The 19964-nt window shown below is 36.3% G+C and overlaps 1 protein-coding gene across 12 annotated transcripts in view; it reads left to right on the forward strand.

Annotated features, from left to right (window-relative positions):
• Pkhd1 (PKHD1 ciliary IPT domain containing fibrocystin/polyductin) overlaps positions 1-19964 on the forward strand; it is a 463263-nt gene that overhangs the window by 180559 nt on the left and 262740 nt on the right. For all 12 annotated transcript variants that reach the window (XR_007109414.1, XR_007109413.1, XR_007109415.1 and 9 more), the window contains 3 exons: positions 5094-5206; positions 8779-8884; positions 14849-14983. Coding sequence is in view for 9 of the 12 variants with exons in the window: in XM_047557741.1 (XP_047413697.1) it covers positions 5094-5206; positions 8779-8884; positions 14849-14983 (354 nt within the window). In the remaining 3 variants the exon portion in view is untranslated. The remainder of the gene's footprint in view (positions 1-5093; positions 5207-8778; positions 8885-14848; positions 14984-19964) is intronic.

Here is a 19964-nt window from a genome sequence, read left to right on the forward strand (position 1 = left end):
GGAACAATGGCTATGGCATTTCTTGTGTATCTGAGAGGGTGGAAGAAATATTTATATTTGCCCATTTATATTTGCCCATTTATATTTGCCCATTCAGAGACAGATATTCTTCCTGGGGCTGAAAATCATTAGTGCATACCCTGTTTTGTGCACAGAGAAGAACTAAGAAAACTGATTTTATGTACTTTTGAAATGCGTAATGCCAGATTTTTTTAAATGCGTAATGCCAGATATAAATGCCCTCTTCATTAAGACTTTTTAAAGCATTATTTTTATAATTGATAATATCTTCATGCCTAAGTTGGAAATATGGAATTCCATCAAAATTTAGAGATGGGCTACCGGAAAGTAGGTATGGGTTATTTTCGTGACTCCAGTGTAGACTGAAGACTGTGGTTTCTCAGAACTGGCCGCATTGACATTAGGGACAGGTAAACCTTTGTGGTGGGTGCTGTCCTCTGTGCTGCAGTATCCTTGATCTCTACTCACTGCCAATAGCATTTTTCTCTACCCCCTGAGTTGTGACAGTCAAAAATGTCTCCACAGAGTTCCAAATGTTCTCTGGGGAGTGAAATTATCTTTGGTTGGCAAGTCCTGCAATAAACTTAGATCATTGAAGGCTTAGGGATGACCCTGAATCTCTGAAGTCATGTTAGCATCTTGAATAATAATTCAACTTGATATCATTGAATCCTCAAGGCCGCTTTTGCTGAGTACCACGTGGTGAGACATGCAATGAGCACTGCGAATGACCTTGGGAAAATGGAGAAGTGCTCAGAGTCCAAAATAAAGAAGTGCAGTAGAGAAGGGGCCAACTAGTCCACAAAGGAAAAACCATTCTGCAACTGAGTAAAAAGCATGAAGAATGGCTCCCATTTTACAAATATCCAGGAGAGAAGAGCCTTGGGGCCCACAGTGAATAAGCTGAGGTTCAGTAGCAGCATGATGTTTGTGTTGACATGAACTGGCTCCCCTGACCTGGCCGCCTGCTCTTCTGGCTTCCAGCCTCAGGATGAGCTATGGCCCTGCCTCATACTCCCCCAGAACTTGAAGGCCTCCTGGAATTGGGGTGTTAGTCCCTCTCTCATAGGATTCAGGGAGCTGAGGATGGCTGGTTTAAAAACAGTGTATTTCATGAGAGTTTGGTGGTGCATACCTATAATCCCAGCTACTTGAGAGGCTAAGTAAAGAAGATCACAGATTTGAGGCCTGCGTATTAAGCTTAGTGAGACCTAAATAAATAAATAAATAAATAGGACTGGCAATGCAGCTCAGGGATAGAGTGTTTGCCTTGCATGTTGGAGGCCTGGGCTTTAGTCCCCAGAATCCTGCCCAAAATGGAAAAAATAAATATAATAAAACTATTTCAGGTTTTTTCCCATGGGGACTTTGACTTGGCTATGTGTACTTGTGTGTGTATGTGTGTGTGTGTGTGTGTGGGTGTGATCCTAGTGGAATGGTGTCACATCCAGAGAGAAGTAGGGTCTTTAAGCTCCCCTTCTGTCAAGGGTGCTGCTGTATGGTGACTGCCAGTGGGTCACTCAGGGTCAAAGGCGGCACCTTTAATAAGACCTAAAGTTGTCCTTTCATTTATGGGTTAAAGTCAGTAAAATATTACTTTACAAAGACTGAAACTGATGAAATGAGCCTATTCTGCCTAAGGAAAATAAATAGAGGACAGCTATAAGTAAAAGGGAATGAGGACATATGGAGAAAGTGAGTTCTGGAATCCCAGTATTATATGCATCAAAATGTCACACCTTTCCCTGCCTACCATTGGGAAATGTCCTACATCCTTGTCCATCTTTCTCTTTCTGCATTCTGAGCTAAGCATGTTTCTTTTCCATGTGATGAGCATGGAAGGGATTTTATCTTACCTGGATTTTTGGTGTGGAAAGAGAAACTACTTAGCTAAATTTGACCTGAAAAATGTTCTCTGATTTTGGAGAAGTCTGCATTTATATAGCAATATTACTTACCCTCATCCTGTTCACCAGGTCACCTGTGCCTGAAGGGCTAGCTTACTATCTTTACAGTGAGAATAGATACACTTCAAAGAATTGGCTTACTTGTACAGTTCATTTTTCTTCCTTGAATGCCCACAATACACCAATTTCTGCAAAGAACATGTTCCATATGCTCTGCTCATGATTGGGAGGCCACAACAAATGCCCCTTCTTCCCAAGCTGGTCATGGGACTCTGCTTTCTGCTCTGCTGTGTGTATTTTTTTTTTGCTTTCATCCTACTGTTTGACAACCTGTTTCCGGATCCTGTCTTCAATCCTCTACCCTTGACCACCATTTCCATTGTTTCCCGACTTGACTTGGAGGGAGTTGGTTTTGGTAATTATTTACTCCCTGACTTTGGGGAAGTTACCCAGCATTCCTAAATGTCAGTTTATTTGCTGTGACACTTGTAATCATAATATATAATTCACAGAATTGTGAAAATCAATGAGACACTTGAATCTGGCACCTGCACTGAAACAGCTTCTCTATAATCTTTATGGTAATCATTATTATTATACTTTATAATAACTTCTTTTAGAAAATATAAAATACATCTGAGCAATAGAATTGAATTGTACCTAAATGTAACTTGCACTGAGTTGTGCATTCCTTTTGCTTGGGGTCTAGTAACTGATTCCCACCCTGGTTTTCTAGGTCTTTTTCCTCCTTCAGTTTTCAGCAGTGATTTCTATTTGTAGTGGGTTTCTGAAACAACTCATGGCAAATTCACCAAGAAGTGGTCTTTCCAGAGTCTCTCTCCTCTTTGAACATCTTATAGGATGGGTAACTACATAGTATGTCGTTATTCTCTTAGTCACCACTAAGAAAGTTGTTCTCAAAATGGGGTCAAAGATCACATGCATTAAAACCATCAGAGCATCTTGTGCTCAAGAGTGCACCTGTGTCTCTGTTTCTTCATCATGCTACCACCTGCTAAGCTGGAATATCTGGTGATAGGGCTTAGAAATCTGTCCCTTATGTATCCTCAGGTTAGGGTTCCCAGAGAACATACAACATATCTGACCAAACTTAAATTCTAGATATGCAGCAAACAAGTTTTTAATATATGTATGTTCTGTACTGTGATAGGAATATACTTATATTCAAAAAATCAATTTTTAATCTGGAATTCAAATTTCTCTGGGAATTCTGTGGTTTGTTTGCTAAATCTGACAACTCAACCCTGTTAGACCCTAAAGTTTAAGAAGTAGTTCTAGACAGGTATGATGGTGCATACCTATAATCCCAGCAACTTGGGAGACTGAGGCAGGAAGATGGCTAGTTCAAAGCCAGTCTCAGCAATTTAACAAAGCGAGGCCCTAAGCAACTCTGTGAGACCCTGTCTCTAAGTAAAATATAAAAAAGGGCTAGGGATGTGTTTTAGTGATTAAGCACCCTTGGGTTCAATCCCCAGTACCAAAAAAAAAAAAAATGTGCTTTTAGGATGATGTGCATAGTGTACAGTGTAGACCTGGCTGAGTCCAGCACAGAGGCCAAAATTGCATAGAAGTGTTGTACACAGGAAGGTGTTTCATGCCTTGCTGGGTGGCTTAGTGTTACAATTTTCCCTTCTCCCCATTTTCTTTTCTGTGCCCAGATCCATGTTCAAGATGAGTGCTACAAGTTGTACAGTGTTTGCTTCTTGAGACTGGGTTACTACGGGGAGGATACCCTGGGTGCTCTTTGTCCCACACCATCCCAGCCATGTCAAACTCTGAAAAGGTCAGGATGAACCATATGGGAGTCTCTGAGACTCAGTTTATTAGGGTAGAACAAGTGTAGCCTGTAGCAGACTGGATTCCCTCTGTAGGCATGAACATCTAGGCCTAGGACAGGCTCTCAGACTGGAGAGCAGATGCACCTAGCGACATAAGAAGAAGTCCAGCAGCTGTTCATCGACTTCATTCTTCCTAGCCACAGTGCCACCTTAGTGCAGCAGTCTGATGGGGTTCTGGTTTTTTAGTCAGAGTTCTGTCTCCCTGTTGGTGGGGAGAGGAAGGAAGGGATGGGCTCTTCTGAGATATGAACATGTGCCACTTGTCGGGGGGCAGTTGACTCAGATGCAATATAGGAAAGGATAAATAGAAACTTCCATGGAGCAGCCAACATACCAGTTATTTTACTGCCTGGAGTTTAGAGGTTGCAAATTCAAAAGCCTACAGGGTCTAAGCAGGTGTCCTAAATATATAAAACCAGAAGGATGTGGAGTACAGAAAGATAATCCATGGCCCAAGAAGGGAGGTCCTTCTTATCTCCAGCTGGTCCTGGGCCACCCGACAGGAATTTGGACTCAGAAAGGCTAAAAGTCTGAATTTTTATATTGTCTCTTGATTTTAAAATGTTGGAAACAAAATAAAAAATTTTGGAAACATTGGGTAAGCCAAGTAAAATACATCTGTTTACACTATCAGACCCTTTAGAAAGTTAATTTTCTTAGCTGTCTTACAATGTGTTACATAGCTACAAACATATTATAGAAACTTATTAGAATCTGTAAAAAGTATCTCATCATGTTTAGTTTGAGCAGAATTAAGATTTCCAAACTCATATGGTCCAATAGAGAATTTAGATTTTATATGAAAATATAAAAGATATTATTTCAATAGTAAGTCCTATAAAGAAATATTAAAATGGTTTAATAATTTAAACAGCACAAGAGGGCATTGAGGAGATTTGGCTTGCACTTGAACTCAGCCACTGTGTCTCAGAACTCAAGCATGGCTAGCTCAGTCATCCACCCAGAACCAAATCATTGTCTGTGTATCCTTGCATATACCATAGAGCAGAGGCTCAGGTTAAGTGCCGCGTGTAACCTTCTCACTGTACAAGCTTCAAAGGAGGAAAAACAGGAGATGCTAGTTATTGAGGTGGACAAATTACAGTCTAGGTGAGCTGCCTGGAGGAAAGGGAATGGGAAGGATTTTGATCCTGGAAGGGAAAAGTAAATCCATGAGCGTTTCAGGATACCGAAACAAAGTGTTTAAAAAAGCAGAATAATTGCAAACAAGAGTGTTTCTTTTTCAGCAACCTCAGCATACATGGAATATCTTTCATTTTTTAAAAATTATTCATAATTTCTCTAGGGGAACAGAGTGTGTGCTGCTGGCTCTGGCTACTTTTTTCATCTTGTGAACAGCCAAATGTGGAACGCTCCTCTCTTCTCATTCACTGGGAACATGGCACATTCTTGTACAAGGTAACTTTGGGAAAATTCAAATGTGTAAGGCTTGGGATTTAGCATTTTTCTTTGGAACATTCATAACGAGGAAAAAACTTGACATTTTTGTGTGATATTTGGTGATGCTGAAACTGGAGTTTTGAGTTGAGACTATATTCCCTGCTTCTGTTGACGGATGGGGTTTGTGTAGTCTGTAGGCCTCACCAACTTCTTTCTGGGTTCTTGTTTCACAAATTTGAAGAACAAAATCCATGTACAATAATAGAAGGGAAGAGTAAACAGAGTAGGATTTATTTAGGTGAGAAGCTATGGGTGTTGATAACAGAAAACCCCTATTGGTGTGCTAGCCAGAGGGCCTGTATGATTTTTGGTTATGTTCATTGACCAAAATTTATGTGAAACAGGAATTAAAAAAGCACCAAAGCCATTGGTCAAAATCTATGTTAAACAGATTTTGAAAACGTGTTAAGACTTTTGGCTTGGTCCTTTAGCCTTTGAGTTTTAAGGCTATCTAGTATCTCCTCTCTGGGTTCATCCCTACCTTCCATTTTCCTTTTGGGACAAAGGGTTTGGATGAAATGTTCCCACGGGTAAGCCTCATGGTCTTTACTTATGAAAAAGACTTGGATGGGGTCCACTACCCTGATTGTCTGACCATTATCTTTTCTTATTTAATGTTACCAATTAATTTTTTTAAACCACATTATTGAAGTGTAATTGATATACAAAAAGCTGTGTACATTCAGTGCATACAACTTGATAAATTTGGAGATAAGTAAACATCCATGAAACCAATGTCAAATCTATGCTATAAGCATATTCATTACCTCTAACAGTGCTATATGATCTTGTCAAGCATAGAATCCTCTAGGTTTATCTACATTGCCACAAATAGAGGAATTCTTTTCTTTTTAAAAGCTGAATAATATTCTACCATGAGCATATACCACATTTTATCTGTTCATTCATCTGTTGATGGACACATCTGTTGCTTGTCTTGGCTACTGTAATTGTGTTGTAAGCATTTAGATCATGAGAATGTGGTGGTAAAAGGGAAGAAGTCACTTGAGAAGGCAGCAGGACAGCCTGCACCTGTTGTACCTAGAGACAATTCTACAGAGAGAGCAATTAAACTTCCAAGAAATTGAAGCACCTGGCAGTACAAAGATCTTGGGAAGCTTGTGAGTCTGACTCAGGATCCCAGTGGAGAGAAAAGTCTTGGAGAAGAGGCTCTATCAGTGACTTGCTCTTCTTCCTTCAAAGTCTTAGTTATGTAGAAGGAAAGGACTTCTGCTAAGAGCAAGCACTTGGGAAACAGGTTGGGGAGAGAATTTGAGGAACATGAAAAATGCTGACTTGAGAATCAGATACTGATTGAAATACCCTAACACTATTTTTATTTTTTGAGACAGATACCTTATTTGTAAAATAACTACAAATCTACATTGAAAGTTTGATGTGAAAATTAGAAATGGTTTATATGATACATTGAGGAGAGCACATGGAATGTAATAGCAACTCAATACTTGATACCTATAATAATTAGGAAAATAATTTTAGTAATGTAACTATGATGGAAAAGATGATAAGAAGAGTAAGGATTACGAACAATTGCTAAGCAGTGTGGAGGTGTCAGTTGAGGCTGGGAGTCATTCATGCTGATGAAATTATTATGACCTTGATGATTTTATCCAGCAGTTCTCAGCATGTCTGGAATGTGAGAAAAGAAAGTATCCAAACCAGGGTACAGTTGTGGTCAGGCATTCCAGAAAGAACAAAAGGCGAAAGGCTTATAAGGGACAGTGTCCACTCACCTATGAAGGCTGACTTCAGGGATGTTGATAGAATAGTAAGGAACCTGCAATCTGTGTTCTGTTAAGATGCAAGTCCCAGAGGGCTACAGATTAGAAAGAGTGAGGAATGAGCAGTGACAGAGAGGAGAGTCACAGTCTTAGGGACCTCCATCACTTTTATGTCTGATGAAGAGTTAATGTCCAGAATATATAACCAGAATATATAAGGCAAATCCCTCAATGGCAAAAAAAAAAAAAAAGGAGGAATAGGACTAAAACACATTTTTTTTTCAAAAGAAGATCAACAAATATATGAAAAAAATTCTTGAAATCACTAATCATCAGGGAAAGACAAATCAAAATCACACTGTGATACCCCTTCATAACTGTTAGAAGAGATATACTCAGAAGGACAAAAGATAAGTAACAGAGAGGATGTGGAGAAAAGAAAAACTTGTACAGTATTAGTGGGAATATAATGTAGTGTGGATAACAGTCTGAAGATCCCTCAAAAAATTAAAAATGGAACTACCATGTGATGTAGCAATTTCACAACTGGGTATGAATTAAAAAAAATGAAATCAGTCTGTTGAAGAAACTCTGCACTGTCATGTTCATTTTAGCATGATTTATAACAACAAGGAAATGGAATCAACCTAAGTCTCTATCAAGTGATGAATAAGGAAAATGTGGTACACTTACACAGAGGAATATTTTAAGCCCTAATGTCAAATCCTGTCATTTGTGACAACATGAATGAAACTGGAAGATGTTTAGTGAAATAAGTCAGGCTCTGAAAGACAAGAACCTCATGATCTTACTTATATGTGGAATCTAAAAAGTTTATCTCATTTAAATTGAGAGTGGAAAAGAGGTTAGCAGAGTCCAAGGAAAGTAGGAGGGTGTAGGATGAAGTACCAAGTTACAGTGAAGAGAAATAAATTCTGGTGTTCTGTAACACAGTAGGCTGACTGTGTTGGGGGATTCTTGCACAGAGAGGCAGGACACCAGGGCTTTTAGCAGAAAGTGGTGTTTATTGATGCTGCCACTGGTCCAGTGGATTTGTATCTAAAGCCTGAGCCTCAAGCACAGAGGGGCATTGCCATATACACCCTGTGTTAGTCTCCCTCTACATGTTAGCCTCATAGCCTCCCCTATATGGTAACATACATTCTGATTGGGTATTCTTTGCTATAGAGTAGCAACAGAATTGTGATGGAGTTACCACATAGGTACTGACTGTGCCATGTCACCTTCCTTTTGTTCTGGGAGAGATAATGATAATGTTAATATATATTTAAAAAAATTTTGAAGAAAAGATTTTGCATATTCTCATCACAAAGAAATTATATTTGAGGGGATAGGTCTACTTAACCTAAATGAACATTACATAATGTGTACACAAATAGAAGAATCACATGGTACTCTGTAGATATGTACAATTATTATGTTTCAATAATTCCAGAGACTTAGGAGGCTGAGGCAGGAGATCTCAAGTTCAAGGCCAGCCTCAGCAACTTAACAATACCCTAAGCAATTTAGCAAGACCCTGTCTCAAAATAACAAAGAAAAAGGGCTGGGGAAATGGTTAGTGGTTGAGTGCTCCTAGGTTCAATTCCTGGTACAAAAACAAACAAACAAAAACAACAACAAAAAATGAACAAAGAAAAACCAAACAATTATTATGTTTCAATTTAAAAAACAAAACACTTAAAAACTTTTGTAATCCTAATGTGAAAAGATGGGAAGTTAGAAAATAGCAATTGACTTAGTTTTATTCTTTGTTTCACTTTGTAGGTATGGTCTCTTTGTATATCCTAAATTTCAACCACCTTGGGACAATGATTCTGGCCCCACTGTGCTACAAAACTTCATGGTTTGGGGAAGTGGGGGTGGTGTCCAGGTAAGTTTCATTAGCTTTTTGTAAAATTAAAGCTGTTGCTTGTCTTATCCTGACAGTTTATTATGTAATTCTAATAAGGGGATGATTTGCAGATGAGGGTGGCATTGACATGTAATGACAGCTTTGAAAGAGCATCAGAGGTGTGTGTGGAATAGTTGAATGAACAAAGTCCTTGTCGGTGATCTAAGGTCAGGTCATTTCCTCTATGGGACTTTTCAGTAGCCCCAGCAGAGAACAGGATTATGGGGACTTAATAATCAGGATGGATCAGGGATAGCAGAGGTCCATTCATTCTTCCTTTCCCATACCTACTTACAGATAATAAATCAAGGTACAGAATGTAAAGGAATTTGTCAAATACCACATACTTTCTTAGTAGCACAACCAGGTGCACAGTCCAAATACAGTGTTACCACACTGGAAACTCTAATATCCTGAATAATGCATACTCCAGTCTTAGGAAGAAGCATGGCTCTTCATTGGAACACAATTCCAGCTCAAGCATTCATCCCTACTTTAATTAATAAGCTAAATTTTCTTCTATTTTTCCTCAAAAGGAAAAAAAAATTCATGTTTAATCATTTATGTTTAATGATCACAATGATTTCTTAAGAGGACACTTTGTATGTATAGCAACATATAAACTTATCTAGGGTCACATTAATGCTGTATGAATTACATACATTTGGTCTCTGTGACTTAGAAATCTGAAGCTTAAGACACATAAATGAAAAACAATGTTTATAGAGTGTTCATGAATAGAATAAAATCATATAATCATGTCACAATTAAAAGTCAAACATTTATATATCCAAAAGAAGAATACACTCGTAAATAAGGAAAGCTCAAAAATAAATGATTAGTATGAATAACAGGAAGACGACTACTTGCTTTGTAGTTTGTTTTCATTTAATTTTCTAAAACACTTTTATCTCCCATAAAGGATGACAAATCCACTAGACACACAGGCTTACAGTCTGTGCTCCAGCTAGAATAGCCTTGTCTTGAGGACATCTCCAATGAAACAAGGCCATTCAAAGATGTTTACGAAGCCAATTTTATTTATTTAATTTTTTAGGTTCTGCAGTCAGGAATTCTAATCCTGTGAAAGAAAAAAAAAATAGACCCATACAGATTGAGCTCTTGTGCACTCAAGTCTAGGAAGTCAAAAAGTTCAAATAATGAGGAGATCTTTGGAACTTCACTCTTATGAGGAAGAATAAAGGAAACTAAATAAAAAGTGTGATGGTAGGGGATTTAGAAAGTAACCATCTCCAAAATAATCCTGAAAGAATAAAGAAGATTCATTCTTCCCCATTTCATAACTTACTACAAAGCAATGATAATCAAGACAGATAAGGGCACCAAGGGTAGATAAACTGAGCAATGGAACAGAGTTGAGTGTCTAGAAATAAACCCATAGGTTTGTGATCAAACGAGTTTTGATGAAGGATGTCAAGACCACTCAACGAGGGCAGTTAAGAGTCTTTTCAACAAATGATGTTTGGACAACTAGTGAGCCTCATGCAATAGAATGAAGTAGAATCCTTCTTTGTACTGTTTACAATTAGCTCAAAAATGAATCAAGGACCTAAATATAAGAGCCAAAATGCAACACTTGGAAGAAAATATAGGGTAAATCTTTTTGACTATGGATTTGGCAAGGAATTTTTAGAGACAACACCAAAAGCACAGAACAACAACAACAGCAACAAAAAACAGAAAAATTGGATTTTATCAAATTTAAGAAAATTTAGTGCCACCATCAATAAAGTAAAAATACAACCTAAAGAATAGTAGATTATGTTTGCAAATTATATATCTAATAAGAGACTTGTAGATCAAATAAAGATTACAGTTAATTGCTACAACTCAACAACAAAAAGACAAATGACCCAATTAATAAATAAAAGTAATAATCTGAATAGATAACTTTCCAAATAAGCTGTTCAATAATCACATGAAGATTTGTGTGTGTGTGTGTGTGTGTGTGTGTGATGCTGGGTATTGAACCCAGAGCCTCATGCATGCTAGGCAAACATTCTACCACTGTCCTCTGTCCCCAGCCCTGCAGGAAGAGATGTTTGACATCACTAGTCATTAGGGAAAGGCAAATCAAAAGCTAAATGAGATACCACCCCTCATAATGACAAGGGTGGTGAGGATATGGAGAAATGATCTTAAACCCTTAGAGTGGGAATTTAAAATGGTCTAACCCTTTCAGGAAACATTCTAGAGATTCTCAACTGATTAAATATAAAGTTACCCTATAACCCACAATTACAGTCCTAGGAATATAACTAAGAAAAAATTTTTAAAAATATGTACAGACAGAATCTTGTAACCAAATGTTTATAGCAGTATCATCATTATTCCTAATAGCCAAAAGACAGAAACAACCCAAATGTTCATCAATAGACAGATGGATAAAGTGTGACATATCCATGTGATGGAAAATTATTCACCCAGGAAAAGAAGTGAAATACTTATACATGCTGTAACATGAGTGGACCTTGAAAACATCATGCTAAATAATAAAAGCCAATCAAAGGAAAAAGGAGTCCTATAATATTTTCCCCAATTAAAAGTAAAAAATAACAAGATCTACAAAGATGGGAAGATTAATACTTAGGGGTAGAAGGTGGTAAATACTTAGTGGAAATGGAATAAGGACTGATAGTTAAAAGAGCATGAGCTTTCTTCTTGAACTGAAAACAAGGTTCTAAAGTTGACTGTGGTATGTTTGCCCACATCTGTAAATATTGTTGTGCCACTGAATTGTAAACTAAATTAGGTGAATTGTATGGTCTATGAATTATAGTGTAATAGAACCATTTACAAAAAGGTAATATCCTATGTACCTGGCCCTATAAACTCTCAAATGTTCTCATTTCACTTAATGACTTTGAGAAAATCCTCCCTAACTTCTGCTTCATTGATAAGATGGAGACAGTAATAATAGCTAAAGAATATTTATTTTGAGTGTTAAATGAATTCCTAAGTACTAAGTTGCAGTCCCATAGGAAAAACAAGTTCTGGGGGCACAGTAGAATAACTAATAATCATAATGTACTATATATTTCAAAAAATTAGAAGGATATTGAATGTTTTCTGTATACATGCATGAATGATGATAAGTGTCTGAGATAGATATGCTTATCCTAACTCGAACATGACATACTATACATCCTATACATATATCACATGACATACTATAAATATGCACAGTTTTATGCCTCAGTTAAAACAATGATGATAATGATGGTAGTGATGATGATAACAATAAGTCCCTGAATATAAGGTGCCTAGAAGATCTTCTGGAATGCTTGTGAACCCTAGCTATTATCCTTGTCATTGTCACTGAACAGGATTAGAAAGTAATATACTGATGTTTATAATGATGTCTATGAAAATCATAATAAGAAGTGCCTTTTTATCATCAAAAATACATTTGAATATAAATTTCATAAACTTTCATTATTTATGTGATTTAGACATAAGTGTTATGTATATAGATACTTGAACAGAGTATTCCATTGGTAAAATTTCTATTTTTCCACATTGGATTAATTGCATTTTATTTTTACTAATTAATTTTAATTGACAAAAAATGTTCATATAAATCATGTACATCAACATGTTTTGAAACATGTATACACAAAAGAATGGCTAAATTGAGCTAAATAACATGAGCATTACCTCACATGCTTATTTTTACTGATGAGTACACTTTAGATCTACTCCCTTAGTGATTTCCTAGAATATAATGTATTGTTATTAACCATAGTCACCATGTTATATAATCTTTCTCTTAAAAATACTCCTCCTTCCTAATTGAAATTTTGTACCTATTGATTAACATATTCCTACTGGCCACTCCTCTCCTCCAAACCCCATTCTATTTTGTCTGTGGGTTTGACTTTTTTAGATCCCATATATAAGTGAGAGTATGTAGTATTTGTCTTTCTGTGCCTGACATTTTTTCATTTGCCATTAAATCCTCTTGGTTTATTCATGTTATCACAATAACAGCAGGATTTCCTTCTTGTTTAAATCTGAGTAGCATCACATTTTCTTTTTCCATTCATTAAGCTGGTGGACACTTAGGTTGCTTCCACATCTTTATTATGAATGGTGTTGCATAATCAGGTGGATGCAGGTGTCTCTTCAACATTTTGGTCTTTCGTCCTTTGGATATATATCTAGTGGTGGGATTGCTGGGTCATATGATGGTTCTTGTTTTTACTTTTTTGAGGAAATTTCTCACTGTTTTCCACAATGTGAACTAATTTATATTCCCTCCATCAGGGTGTAAGGGATTCCTTTTCTCCACTTCCTCACCAACCATTATCTTTCCCCTTCTTGGTCATAGTCATTCTGAAAGGTTCGAAGTGATATTTCATTGTGGTTTTAAGTTGTATTTCCCTGATGAGGGGTGAAGTTGAACAGATATTTTCTATTGTGTGTAAACATGAGGTTGTATCTATTTGATGATATTGTTAAAGATTTTAAAACATTTTCTCTTTTAATCATCTTAACTTTGAGGTTATTTTATTTCTTTTGTATATAAAATTATCTAAGTGGTAAAATACTTGCCAAAGTCTCAAAGTTAAGAATTGTTAAATTTCAAGCAAGTGATTTGACACTTCTATTTCTATGTCAAATAAAAGTTGAGAAAAATACCTTCTTTTTTTTCATCATGTTTCATAAATGTAGAGTAATTCTTTTAGAAGAGGGTAAGTTGAGAGCACACTGTGAAAGTTGAATTGTCTCCAAAAATAGGTGCATTTTGCTGTTGTATAGTGGTTTCCTTTTAAAATCACATTTCCTAGCAAATGCTAGGTTTTAGCTGGTTTTGAACACAAATGAATGCATTTGCAAAAGGGCATGTTTGTAGATGTCTGTAGTTCGGTAATAGCTGTTGGCAGTTTTCAGCTCATACCATACCTCCTTAGTTCAAGTAAACCTCTGCCTTCAAAGAACTATGATTTTATAGAAAATTTATATGTAATGCATAATGGAAAATACAAGTACAAAGACTGACGTGTAGAAGAATGATAGTATGATAAATCAAATCAAAAATACCTGGACCTTAATTAATAAGACACTTCCAGTTAAGTTTGATACTTTTTAGTGAATAATTAATATTTTATTATTATAATTAATAAATTTGTTTTCTCAATTATGTTAATGAATAAAGGGATGACTGTTAGTTTTAGTGCTAGTTCTGGCCTCCACCCTGATTTTAAAGATGGTTGAACCAAGGCCCAGGAGAAGTTAAATATCTTACCTACGATCATATAGTTAATATAAAACCAGTGGGATTCTTTCAACGTTATCAAACTCATTTTGTTACTACTTGAGCACACTCAGCCCAGTTGTCATAAATGTATATGTATGTACAATATGTTGACTCCACACACAATGAATCTGTAGCCATGCTTAGTTGCTTATTTTATATTTGCAATCTGCTGACTGTATGAGTTAATACATATTGTATTGAAGAAAGTGCTAAGCACTGGAGTTTTCAGATGCTATGTTTTTCTGCATTAATTATGTGTGTTTTGACCACTGTAGAACTATTTTAAATAGGTGGAAAGTTCACACTGACCTTTTAACATGTTAGTTATTTGAAGAGAAATGGAAAGTACAGAGCTGGTATTAACAAAGGGGACTAGTTAGTGTTGACCTTGTGGCAATGTCTATATGACTATGCATGGATAAAAGTTGCTTAAATATGGCATAGAATGCTTACTTATATTATTCAATAATTAAAGAAGTTTCAGGAATACTGTAAGAAGGGCTGGGGAGGTAGCTCAGCTGGTAGAGTGCTTGTCTCGCAAGCACAAGGCCCTGAGTTCGATCCCCAGTACTGCAAAAAAAAAAAAAAAAAAAAAAAAAAGGAATACTGTAAGAAAAACCATGCCTCAGAACTTTGACATAATATTTGCTCTTATTTTATAGATTTTTAGAAGCAGCAATCTTCACCTGAAAAACTTCCAAATTTATTCATGCAGAGACTTTGGAATTGACATCTTAGAAAGTGATACAAATACTTCAGTTACTGATAGCTTATTACTTGGTCACTTTAACCACAAGGTAAGTGCCTTAGTGTGGTTGTTTATAGGTTGTCCATAAAAATGAATCATATGTATGGGGCTCTCTGATCCAAGATGTGTAATTTTAATAGTGTTCTTTAGTGGATCTTATATTTGACTGGTAAAAACTAGAAAAAACTTTTCATTTGTAATAGTGATGATATTGATAAGATTAAATTATACACTGAAACTCAGGGATTGAGTGTGACTCCATATAAATTGTAACACCATGGCTTGAAGAATTCTTATTTGATTACAATTCAGGTTTACTATTGATTTCAATATTGAACCTAATAATTTAATTTTGTCTCATCTCACAAGGATTATGGAATAACATAATTCCATGTTGTCTCTCTGTTCTGTGGTTTAACATTTTATTAATAGTGCCCTTACTCCATTTAAGGTGCCCACCCAAAAGATACTGAATCAAATAATATAAATTTACACAGTTTGTTATACTACAAGATTCTGTATGTGTTCCCTAGCTCTTGCTTAAGTGTGTGTTCTAAATAAAAATTAGACTATAGATGACGTCTCCTTCATTGAGTGGTCAGGGAGTCAGAATGTATATGAGACAAAGTATACTTCCCAAGAGAGGAGTCCCAAGTTCTCCTTAAAGAAATGCAGATTACCAGTCATCTCTTTGGCTTTAGTCCTTTAGTGGATCTCCTATATTCTTGCTTCTAAAAGAGAAAGCTGCATACGAGCAATCACATTGTCAGAAAAATCACAGATGGAAGAGGACTCCAGCAATCTTGGGAACCATGGAAAGAACTTTATCTTCAGTTTGTTTCTGAATATGTTGTTTGTTTGAAATTTAAATGACAATTACTGATTTATGCTTCCACTGGAAATTATTTCATAGCTCTACATAGAAACACTGTGATTTAAAACACCATTTTCTTACTGAGCTACATTTTTCTATATTCAGTTCACAGTTTTCCTTAGTTTGATGTCTTTTGAACCATCCTTTCTGGAGGCAGGTACCTGGTGTTTCTTCCTTTCCTCCCACAGAATCACCACCTCAAGGAATGAGTCTTTTCAGACTGTAGTTTCCAAGAGAGAATGACTCTCAGATTTACATTTTGTATTGCTAGTAAATCAAAGGCCCTTGAACTTCCCATAATAACCTTAGAGTAGATGCTAAAAACAAAACACCCATCAAATTGGATAACTGTCCTGGTAAATTAATGCTGCTGAGTATCTTAATTGATGTTAAATAGACATCATAATTAAAGGGAGAGTGACATAAATTAAGATATAAATTATGATAAAAGAGTGCTTATCATGAGATAATCACAAATAATCACATGCCTGGGGAACAACTCACTAGGCAAGTAGTGCAACTGAGGGTTTTTTAGACTCTTTTAACAAGTGCAGGACCAGAGACTTCTGATACAAAGTGTTAAACTGTTTTGTCCTAAAGAAATCTAGGTACTGGATAGTCATTCAATTTTTAAAGCTACGTAATTTCAGGGCTCAGTGTTACCTAAAACATCTAGGTAGAACTTCTCAATTTATAGGTAAAGAAATGGGGGCTTTGGGAAGTCAAAATACAACTCAAGATCCATGCCTAGTATTACAGATCCAGGACCACTTTGATATCTTCCCAACCTCTGATCCAATTCTCTTGATTACATATGGAAAATGGCTTTGCTATGAACACATATTAGTGCCTATACCAATATTCTCTGAAACATTTTCTAGGAGAGGCTAGCCCCATGAGTGTGTCTGGGAAAGGAAATTCTTTAAAGGTTAATTATGTCTATACTATGCTGCTTTCCATCTTGTCTGTTCCCCAAAATCTCAAATAAAACCTAATGTACAATATAAGGACTCTAGTTAATAAAATTGAATTGGCAATTTTTAATAATAAATTGATATTAGTTGATCTTATAAAAATAGTAAACTTATGAGATAATGTAGTATTTGCTTCATTATAATAACCATTTTATAATCTGCATATATCCTATAACATTACGTGGTAAACCTTAAAGACACATAATAAACTTCATTTAAAAAAAGAAAAAGAAATACAGGCTCTGAGAAATTCTTGGATTAAAACAAATAAAAAAATCCATTAATCATTAATTAACACATTTCTCAAATTTATTTTGGGAATCCCTTTATTACCAGGTATCAGCCATTTGAAGAGAGAGAGAAAAAAAAAGCACCTGACCTCTCTCTGGTTGTAGAACTATGATTTCAGCCTCTATCTCTCATGCCTGACATGCCTTTAGGAATTAAGATTTTCAGAGGATTTGGCCCTTCCACTTGTAGACCTCTCACCCACATTTAAGTTTTAGCATGTAATTATCAGGGATTCATGTCCTCAAATACTTATTAGTTTCTAGAAGAACATTTTATTATTTTATCATTGGAAGGGATTTATTTGGTACTCTCACACCCAATCTATATAGAGGTGGATAGAATCATTTTAATAAACATGAAAGAGATGCACTGTGGCATTGCTACATAGCTCAGTCTGGTTGGATAGTTTGTTGATACCCTCTGCCCTGTCATTCTAATTAGCATCCCCTTTCAGTCTCAGAAATACCCTGATTTGGATTTAAGCAATGGTCACCCTCCTTTTGAAGTATCTTCAGGGTGATTGTCTTTCTGTTGCTATTATAATTAATATGAGCAGAAGATGGTACTTTTAAAAATATCTTATCAGGCAGGTGCTGATGGGACTGCTTCATTCTTCCTCCTTCTTCCCTGGAGGTTACTTTGCATTTTCACTTGTGGATCTGTCTTCCTCAATTTAGACCTTTCATCTTTTTGTTTCTTTAAAGTCTGTTGTAGGGCCCCTTCTTGCTTGCTCTCCCTGGGAGAAATCTCATTTTCTCTTGTGGTTTCAATTACCATCCTCATGCTGATGTCTCTCATATATTTGCATTTTTTTCCCTACCATCTTATTCTGTGCTTCCAGTTTGCAATCAGTTTTCTTTCTCTTTCCTACTTTTCTAACTTGATTTGTCTTGCATTGTATTGTATCTCTTTAATAGTTTTCTCATTTGAAAATTATTTGTTCTGTTTTGATTATCTTTGCTCTTGGCCTTAACTTTTTAACATGCTTGCTTGTCTTAATGACGTCTAAATTAAAATAGCATGCATGAATGTTACCTGTGCATTTCAAGGACCTTCAACTGCTCAGCTTTGTTCTTTAGCCTTTCATCCTCTTCGTTACTTTTCCCTGGTATCTATTCTACTTTTTAAAATATATGTTTTGTGAACATGTAATATTTATGGAGAAAACTGCATAAACCACAGGGAAGAAATAAGTGAATTTTTATAAAGTAAGCCAACCATGTAAATACCACCCAGATGAAGAAATAGTCATTCTGGGTTCCTCTGAGGCCTCTCCTGTCCCCCTCCAAACCCTACCCATAACTCTACAGTCCAAGGGAAGTATTATTCAGACTCACATTGATATAGATTAAGTTTTCCTTCTTTTAAATTTTGTGTCAATGGAATCATAGAGCATGTAACTCTATTCCACCTGGCCTCTTTGGCACAATATTATGTCTGTGAGATTCAACTATGTCTTTGCATGTTGCAATAATTTATTATTCTAATCATTACATACTATTCCATTTTATGACTAAACCACAAGTTTTTAAAGGTATGTTACTATTGATGGATATTTGATTTTTTAAAAATTTTGCTATCTTATTACAACATACTTCTACATGTGTTTTGGTGCTCATGTGCATACATTTCTGTGGAAAATAAGTAAAGTTGTAAAATTGTCAGTTGTAGATTTCCCCTTCATCTATTTGGATAGTGCCAGATAGCCATACTGATGGCTTGCACTTGCACCAACAGAACCCGGGAAGGTTTCCTCATGTCTTTGGAATCTCTCCTTACCGTGCTCTGGGGATTTCCTCCATGTTTCTAGTGTTGGAACTCTTGGTCCCACCTCTTCCTTACTTCTTTCTAGTTTAATTCCTCATTTCATTAGAGCATGGCCTGTAGTAACTTTCCAGAGGAAAGGGAAGTTCAGAAGGTGAAAGTTTTGAGCTACCTATAGAAAACCCCTTATTGGTATTTTGTTGGTATAGAATACTAGATTAGAGTTAACTTTGCCTAAAATTTTTGAGGGCAAACACTGTTTCTTCTAGTTTCTAGCCTTGAGGATGATAATTTTAAGATGCTCAGTGTTTTAGTCAGCTTTTCCACTGCTGTGGCTTAAAGACCCAACCAGAGCAATTGTATAGGAGGAAAGGTTTTTTAGACATCTTGTGGTTTCAGAGGTCTCAGTCCATGGACAGCTGGATCCATTTATTGGGATTCCAGGTGAGGCAGCACATCTTGGTGGAACAGTGTGGCGGAGGGAAGCTGCTCACATAAGGATGAGAGAGCAAAGAGAGAGACTCCCCTGGCCAAATACAAAATATATAACCCAAAGCCATGCCCCTAGGGACTCACCTCCTCCAGCCACACCCTACCCACCTTCAGTTACCCCTCAGTTAATCCCTATCAGGGGATTAATTCACTGATTAGATTAGGACTCTCACAACCCAATCATTTCCCCTCTGAATATTCTTGCATTGTCTCACATGTGAGCTTTGGAGGGATACCTCACAACCAAACCATAACACTCAGATTCTGGGCATTTTATATGTAACCACTTATGTTTTTTCTCCTTGGGAGTTTTGAAGCCTTATCCTTGTTCCAGTGTTTTACATCAATACCATGTTCCTTGGTGTGGCTCTTTGTTCTATGTTAAGTACTGAGTGGAACTTTTCAGACTGGAAGTTTTTACCCTTCCTTTTTAGGAAGTTTTGTTCAATTTTTTTCTTGATAATTATCTCCCCTATGTTTTTTTTTTAATTAAAATATTATTATTTGGATACTTGGATATATAGATTGCCTTCCTAATCTTCTCCTGATTTTCCATCTTTTTGTCCCTTTGTCCTGCTTTTTAGGATATTTCCTTAATTTTTCTATTCAGTTTCTCACTTCTGCTCTCCTACTTT

The sequence above is a fragment of the Sciurus carolinensis genome, chromosome 7 (assembly GCF_902686445.1).
Source record: "Sciurus carolinensis chromosome 7, mSciCar1.2, whole genome shotgun sequence".
Lineage (NCBI taxonomy): Eukaryota > Metazoa > Chordata > Mammalia > Rodentia > Sciuridae > Sciurus > Sciurus carolinensis.